The sequence below is a fragment of the Oratosquilla oratoria genome, chromosome 42 (assembly GCF_046742065.1).
Source record: "Oratosquilla oratoria isolate Oo_2021 chromosome 42, ASM4674206v1, whole genome shotgun sequence".
NCBI lineage: Eukaryota > Metazoa > Arthropoda > Malacostraca > Stomatopoda > Squillidae > Oratosquilla > Oratosquilla oratoria.
Genome location: NC_134818.1, coordinates 12,325,934 through 12,334,369, shown reverse-complemented (window position 1 = coordinate 12,334,369; position 8,436 = coordinate 12,325,934). Strand labels below are relative to the sequence as shown.

Genomic DNA, 8,436 nt, shown 5'->3' with positions numbered 1-8,436 from the left:
GTCACGATTTGTCAAGACAGGTCGAACTTCTCAGTTACTATTTCATCGTTTAGTGAGTACTGACATCATAATTTACAGCCAATACTATTGGGACTTTAGTGATACCCTTAAGAGACCACATTTTTTTTTAGCTGAAGACTAGTCTTCACTTAGAAAAGAATAGTATACAATGTCCTCTTTGCCACCTTTGCCCAATATCTCCTTTACTGTCCATACGATCCCTTCCCTTTCCTATACAGCATTGGCTTAAGCGCGAACTGAAGCGCAGGCGACACGAGTGATGCAGCACAGAGCAAACCCAGACTTCCTGTTGTTGAACTGAAGTACAGTTTGAACTTCTCTCTCACTTGAAATTCTTCTAGATGTACTACCTCAGCATTTCAAACGAGAGAAATCTACAAAATGCACTTCAGTGTAGCAACAGGAAGTCTGCCTTCGCTGCGTCGCCTGTGTTGCCTGCGTCATTATTCACTGCAGTTACTGTTCGCTTACTTCGTGCAGGTGTTCATCAGCTACGTGGACCCCATCTTGCCGCGCAACCTGCGACGTCAGCACCTGCATCACTTATGGTTCTTCTGGTGTGACTGTTGGGTCTGCAACGATGACCAGCGGGAAGAGATCGTCAACTCCATGAAATGCGGTCAGTGGCTGACTTGAGTACTTGAGTACTTCGGTTGTAGTGGAGTTACATGGAACAGCAACAGACCTATTGGTCCTTACGAGGCTGTTCTGGTACTTAACCTATCATTATTCTTTAACCTATCTTGAGGTAAATAATTCTAGTCGGAGATTTGTAGCTAAGTAAATGTCGAGTCGTTTTATTTAATACTTCTATAGTGGAACAACCAATGAGTATGATAAGAGAGAAGAGTAGTTGAAATGGTTACTTCTGGGGCCAAATTTATAAAAGATCCTAACCCCTCAGTCTAGACATAAATCTTCAAAATGGCGGAGATTTTACCTAAATCCCTATGTCGGCGACCTAAATACTTATGTCTAGACATTCTAGACATTCTGGTTGCTATGAAAGAACTTGCAGAAAGAAAAATAGATAGTTATATTAAGTAGATATAGGATGAGTGTAGACGTTTGTCTGGTAGCTTCCCTTAGATTCGATGAAATGGAGAACGTATAGGTTCGGTTGACCTCGAGACTGGACCAGGTCAAGCACTGGGACCAGTCTTTTGAAAGTCTGCCGGTAGCCTATAGCGTTTATCCAGAAAGCAATAGAAATAAAGAATTTATTATAAATAATTTCTTAGAAATGTAGACTTGAGTCACATGGATTGAGTGTTTTCTTTATCAATATACGGTAGCTATTTAATCTACCTTAGTGTTCTATCCCTATGCCATTATCATGAAGATTACAAGGAGAAACTACGTGACGGAATTACGCTGTTCTCTATGATTTCCCTTCGCATCCTCACGGTCAATAATATTCTTTTTCTTTTTAATCAGCTGAAGTACACTGTCAGGCTCCTGTACCTGTGCCAGAGGAAGGAAAGAAAAAAGGCGAAGAAGAAGAAGAAGAAGAGGAGATCAGATGTCCTACCTGCGATATGCCGCAAGACCCAGAAGACGTTAAGGTTTTTCGGGAAGTGAAGCGAATTTCGCAATATGAACTCATGAAGTTTACCCAGGAAGGCCCCGGTATCCTTTTCATGAATGTACAACAAAACACTCTAATCTGAGAGGGCAAATGCTGGTGGAGCTCTGTGTATTTGGATGCTAGGAATACATGCAGTAAAACCTCTGGATCATAAAGTACATACATAAGTACTGTAATAGTACACACACACACATACACACACACACACACACACACACACACACACACACACACACACACACGCACGCACGCACAGACACACACACACACACACACACACACACACATACACACACACACACACACACAGGTGGCTTTTTACATACATATACCAAGGCTTTTCCCCCTTCCAAGGGAGGTAGCCAAAAAGGGAAAGGCATAAAAACACTCCCACCCATTTCATCCCTAAATACACTCCACACCCCTCCCACCCTCCCTCTCATCTGAGCACCTCTTGGATGACGGGTCATCCCTGCACCCTGCCCACCGCCCTGGGTCAGAAGCAGTGTCGCAAGACACAGCACATCCACAGCAAGGCCGCTTCATTTAATCGGCGACCCCCCCTCTCCGTCCCCCCTTGCATATAAGGAGAGGACGGGGAGAAATCCCTTCGGGCTGCGTCAAAATTTACTCACACATACTACCTCTTAGTTTGTATGTATGGATGTATGTGTGCAGTCCGTATGTGTATGTATGTATGTATGTGTGTATTGAATTCATTCTCATAAGATAATTCCTTAATATGTGTATGTATGTATGTATGTGTGTATTGAATTCATTCTCATAAGATAATTCCTTAACCAAAATGTATCAGGTATTGATAATTCCGGCGAATCTCTGAAGAGAGCTCAACAGATATTGGAGAAACAGGGAGACATACTCCACCCCTTAAATGCAGTTCGCATTCGCACCCTGGACATTGCTTTTAATGCTGCCTTCAAGGGCGGCGCCTTCCTTTTGGCCATGGAATATGGTGAACAGAACAAGGAAGGAATGAGGTGATTTGCATGCCACTGTTATATTCTCGTGCTCATAATGTATTCTTATGGACAATCCCATCACTAGGTAGTGACTAGATTGTCATGTTGATGTATTTTATGAAAAAATACATGGGTCATTGTATCATGTTGTTTAGGATGTATTCGTTTTGCTAAACCCGCATGCTGTATTGATCTGTGTATTTATATATTCATCTATTTATATATTTATTAATTAGTCTATTTATCTAGAATATCAATATACAGCATATCCCTTTTATTTTGTTGAAATTGGATCAGCTATATACATCAGTATGATTCTTCCTCATATGAGGTAATTACTACCAAAGTTTTATGCTGTAATCACTTTGGGGAGAGGACTTTGGTCACACCCTTACGGACCAGTCACGTAGCAGTCTTTCAGAGAAGAATACTGTTCTCTTTCAAGTACCACTTTTTTTTCTTTTTTTTTTGTGGATTAGGGTGGAATAGGTGGGAGTAGGTACGTGACTTTGACTTGGCTACCTCCCTTGTGAGGGGGAAAAAGTTCTTGGTATATAGATAGATTCTACCTTTTTGTTACTTTCCTATACCACCTCTTGACTCCAACTCCTCCAAGGATAGAAGCGCTGGTTATCGGCGATGAGGTTCAACTCAATACAATATATATCATATACATATATATATATACATATACATATATATAATATATATATATTTATATATATATACATATGTATATGTATATATATATATATAATTATATATATACATATATATATATATATACATATATATGTATATATATATATATATATATGTACTGTATATATATTTGGGGAGACGCAGTGGAGCAAAAACTGCGCGAGTTGATGTCGGGGAAGCCACAGGATAAGTTCCAAGCGGTTCTTCTTGCTTATCACACTGGGCTATTTTCCCTCCAACATCCGACCTCCAGACTCCATTTGAATAATTAGAATATGACTTCGTTTACAGAAATCTAGTCTTCCATGAGAACATTTCAACAATATGTTTAACATTCGTATAAGTTTACAAATTCTCAGTTCATCATTTAGCTTTGCTATATATATGACGGAAAGATGATTTGATATTTGGAGATTTGAAAAATGAAATATTGTAACCGAAGTCGTTTTTGCTCGAACGAACTCTTAATTGTCGGCGGTGGTGAAGCCCCTGGAAGTCCAATGTGATATTATCTTTAGACATCCGTTGTAGCATAGTTTGCAGAGTTCTAGCCTCGTGATGTACAACCTAGGGCTCAAATCTCACAGGATAAAGCATTTAATCATAACACAGTATAAATATTCAACATTTCGTTTACAGTTTTAGTTGCATTCACATATACCATAAATCTTCATCAGCTTGGCCGCATTCTGAAGTAAATGTCTATTACCGTCACCTAAATGTAACAAAGTATTATCTATTGCAGATTTGCATATGGCAAAGATCACCCATCCTATGGTCTCTTTCTTCTGAAGCTTGGCAAAACGAACATTTTCCACTGCAATTACAAGCCTGGCCTTGAGCACCTCGAGGAAGCAGAGCCCATCCTGACAACAGCCTTTGGCGAAAAGCACCCCCTCGTTGCTGGCGAACTGCAGAAAATAAGCAAGATGGCAAGTTACGACCTCGACATTGCAATTGAACGTCGACTCAAGGAGAAGGAAGAACGTGAGCACAGCCTCATCTGTAAAGCATGCGGACGGAAGAAACAGATTCCAAAAGAAGAGAAGAAAGAAGAGCCTGAGAAATTAGAATTCAATCAAAGATACCTTGACTTTGCATCTGCTGTGGCCTGAAGACAAAGCGTGCATAATGTCAAAAGGGAAACAAATGTTCTATTTTGCACGTATCCATGACTTTGGATATACCTTCATCTTGACATTACTTCCTCTTTCTTCCTCAACACACAAACGTGAAAGTGAAGTGAACGGACAGGAATGTTATCCAGAATAGCAGAAATGCTAAGGATTTTTTCTTGAGTACAAGAATGGGGTTTATCTTCCGTAAACGCTTGTGATGTTAGGTACCATGAGAGCAGGAAGTAATTATTTTATGTTTCCATTACAGTTACTTCGTCACTGGACATTGCACTTTTCCTATGACCCCTCTCCCTCCACCCTCACCACCTCCTCCTCCTCCTCCTCTTCCTCTTCCTCCTCCTCCTCCTCCATAGCCTGTTTTGCCCTGTGGTTGAGATGCTGTAGATTCTGACATTATAACACTGGAGCTTTGGTCTATATGCTCTTTGCCTATAGTTCCTCAAAACTCATTTCCTAACTCCACTATTTTCCTTCATAGTAGCAGTCACTATAAATTTCAGTCTCCGAAAACAAAATCATATGACCAAAATTAGCCAACGCTTCAAATGAGATTTTATAAATATTTCACTGTAATGTAATTTCATGCTCATTGTACTGAAGTTCCCTTGTACCTCACCACTTGAAACTGGGTTGAGTTGAAACCTCATTTCTCAGCATATGCATGTCTCAAACAGTTTTTATTTACTTATTTATCTATATATTTATTTATTTATCTATTTATGTTTTTTTCGCTTCCTAATGTCGTGCTTTATCAGACCATTCCTTCACTCCTTTATCAGCTGTATAGTCTCAAAAAAGGACTTGACACTATCTCTGACCTTCCACGTTTGGTTATCTAAATTCCCATCCCATTTTCACACTAATACCGTGATTGGATCATAAATGGGGAAGGGCAGGCGGTTGGTAAGATTGGCAACTATTTATCGTGAAAAATACAATTCGCGTGGATCAGATTTTAAATGTGATTAATTAGAAGATTTAGGTATTAATGATGATACGACAATAATTTGGCAAAAAGGTTTATAACAATAAAGATATATGTTGAAAGCATTTGTGTTTTTTTATATCTCCTTTTTGATTACAAATTGGGTACTTTATACTTTTGAACCCAAACATGAATTGAGTGATTATGGAAAAAAATGTACATATTAATCACGGTCCTCTAAGTTTTATTTTCTACCACCAAGCGTGTATTTTTACTCTCATTTTATCTTATTATTTCATGTTATAGGCTGGAATGGTTCAAAACCACAAATTAAACATTAAATGCAACCGTCCACCATTTGCAGTAGTTCCAGGAACTAACACCAGAGGGCCTATCATCCCCCTTTGATTCAACAATACTAATTTGAAATCTAAATTATATATTTTCACTTCGATTCCCTTTGATAATTAATAGGCCTGCCCCTGACGTTTTATGTCTTCTAGTTTTTTTTTTCAAAATGGAGGTTTGGTGTGTCGAGCAAATCTGAAATTGTTTTAGGCCGGGAGGAATTGGCATGTCACTGTGAACTACGCTTCTTTAGGGGACCCCCCGCCCAATTTTTTTTTTTCTGAAGGATCTTGCTGATTTTTTCTGTGTGATATCTAGGTCTGAGGAAACCTTCACAGCATGAGTTTTATTCAGATCTGACGAGTAGTTTTTTATTTTTTAATAAAAAACGTAAAAAATACCATATTTTTGGGCTTCTTTCAAATCCTATCTCCTCTTACAATTTTTATTCGATGTCTTTCATTTTACAGCAAAAGAATCTTCTACATATATAAACAAACAAAATAGAAAGCTTTTTTTAATATCTTTGTTTAACGCCGAGGAAAAAAAATATAAAGAAAATTATCGAAAAAAAGCAAAATTTTGACTTTGATACGTTATTAAAAAAATGTATTTAACATATGCAAAAAAACTCTCTATTTTATTTTTTGTCATTTATCTAGCTATCAATAGAGACCTCATATGCAAAAATCGGTTGAAAATTGAGGGAAGAGATAGACTTTGAGTATCAAAAACTTACATTTTTCCGAAATGAGTGTTAAAGTTGTTTTTTTCCTTAGTTTGACTAAATTTTACATTGGACCTCATAAGACCCATTGAAAACAGGTTTCATTGTATTTTCATGATGATTTTGCATCTTTCAAGTAACTCAGGCACTTTGTACCCTCCTACAGTGTAGGATATTATTCACTCAAAGTGAGGGTCTCATAAGCCGCCACCTCACTCTTTGTCGCAAAGTTTGAGTTCTTGGTCTAGAATGACCCAGCAAGGTAGTCTGATTGCTGGGATTCAGCTCTCTTTCTTTTCTTGGGTTTCCTTTCTGGTGTTGGAACAGGCTCTTGCTGCATCAGGGACATCACTGTGAGTTTTGAGACTCTAAACCCAAGGTGTTGCAACAAGGAGGCATCCGTGTAGCCACTTGTTAGCAAACAGTTGTTTGCGTAGAGACAACTTGTCTGATATAGGTGTAGAGGACAGAGGATCAGGTGCTGAGGATGTGGATGTAGATGGAAGGGAGAGAGCTGCTGGAGGGAGTACTAGTGGTGGTGGCGGAGGTGGTGATAACAAAGTTGATGCTGGGGTTCTTTCTTTCTCCCCTTGAGTTGCTAATGTAGACGTTCTTATCTTCTGCAAGTGTGCCTTTTGTTTGGATAGCTTAGGCATGGCTAATATCTTCAAATATCTCTTCACTGAAAAATAGATGCGAATTTCACACGGCAAATTAGTGAATGCGGCAAGCTAACGTGTACATGCCCTTTACTTTGTAAGGCTCAGGCCACTGCCAGTCGTGCAGGCTGAACTTCCTCACACCACATACTCACGTGCATGCCGGACGTAAGAGAAAACTTTATGAGTGTATCAAACGCAAAAAAATAGGGTAAAATATGGTCAAAACGTATGTAAACAATGGTCGTGCGCAGCATGTGGCTGCCGGGGGGAGGGAGGGTAGGCCCTTTAAACCCTTTAAAAATGGCGGTACGATAAAACACTTTACCAGCATCTAGAGCAAGATCCCTACTATGTATTTATGCAATAAAAAAAAACGAATTTTTCTTAAATCTGGGGGCGGGGGGTCCCCTTTAGTCTGTCTGCACAGAGTTTATTGAAATTCTGAACTTGTTTCTTATATATTTCGTAAGGTTGTTTGGTTTGATTAGGCCTTTTACCTTTTTTTTTATTATTATTATTATTTTTTCGTATTTCGTATTCGTTTTTTATCTCATGGCGTTACACTTCTATCTGCGCCCATGTTTCTACCTGAATCCACACTGGTAAGGCCTATTGGGAAGAAAGCTATTTAGGAATTATAGGCCCTTACTTTGTGAAGCCAAAGTCACCAGCCCAGTAATCGGTTTCACGAAGAAGACCGTCCGTTTTATGTGCGAAGGTCTTAGGTTTTTGGGCTATGTCGTCCTTGATGTCATATAAACGGTATGTATTCCGGGGGCTCCTCATACCGATCTGAACAGCCACATGGTCAACATAGAAACGTGGACGACATTGCTGTATCGTCCGGTGGCAATGACGGTAAAGTTTGCCCGTTTTCTGTTTCTCAAACTTGAGATATGTTTCAATTCGGATTTTGATATGATTTTCATCTCATTCTATTATCTATTTGTATTTGTATACTAGGTATAGGTCTCCATTTATAATACTGGTTGTACTCTATGATTTGCACGTGTTAGGGGCGTAGCGATGACAATTAATTCATGACGTTTCTAGGGCCTATGACCGAGATTTATATATAGACCTACATTTTCTGTTTCTGTGCCTAATTTCAATTTTGAAGACTATTAGGTGCACTAAATTCTTCCCTGTGTAACTTCTTATGAGTTATGCCTCAAACCGCTAGATTTTTTATTTTTTAGAATGAAAAAACTACATGTGATCTTTTGAAAAATGAAACGCTTATCCCATCGCTCGGTCATGCTATGATTTTTTTTTTTTTTTTTTCATACGGCCGTTGCCTAATCATCTACCGACAATGGGCACCCTATGCTCAACCATTAGAAT

At 38.9% G+C, this 8,436-nt stretch overlaps 1 protein-coding gene across 3 annotated transcripts in view; it reads left to right on the top strand.

The window, feature by feature from the left end:
• Window positions 1-5,478, top strand: part of LOC143021518 (histone-lysine N-methyltransferase SMYD3-like) — a 48,824-nt gene extending 43,346 nt beyond the window's left edge. For all 3 annotated transcript variants that reach the window (XM_076179094.1, XM_076179092.1, XM_076179093.1), the window contains 4 exons: window positions 502-640; window positions 1,459-1,650; window positions 2,424-2,607; window positions 4,037-5,478. In XM_076179094.1, coding sequence (XP_076035209.1) covers window positions 502-640; window positions 1,459-1,650; window positions 2,424-2,607; window positions 4,037-4,406 — 885 coding nt within the window. In that variant the 3' untranslated portion in view covers window positions 4,407-5,478. The remainder of the gene's footprint in view (window positions 1-501; window positions 641-1,458; window positions 1,651-2,423; window positions 2,608-4,036) is intronic.
• Window positions 5,479-8,436: the final 2,958 nt, after the last annotated feature.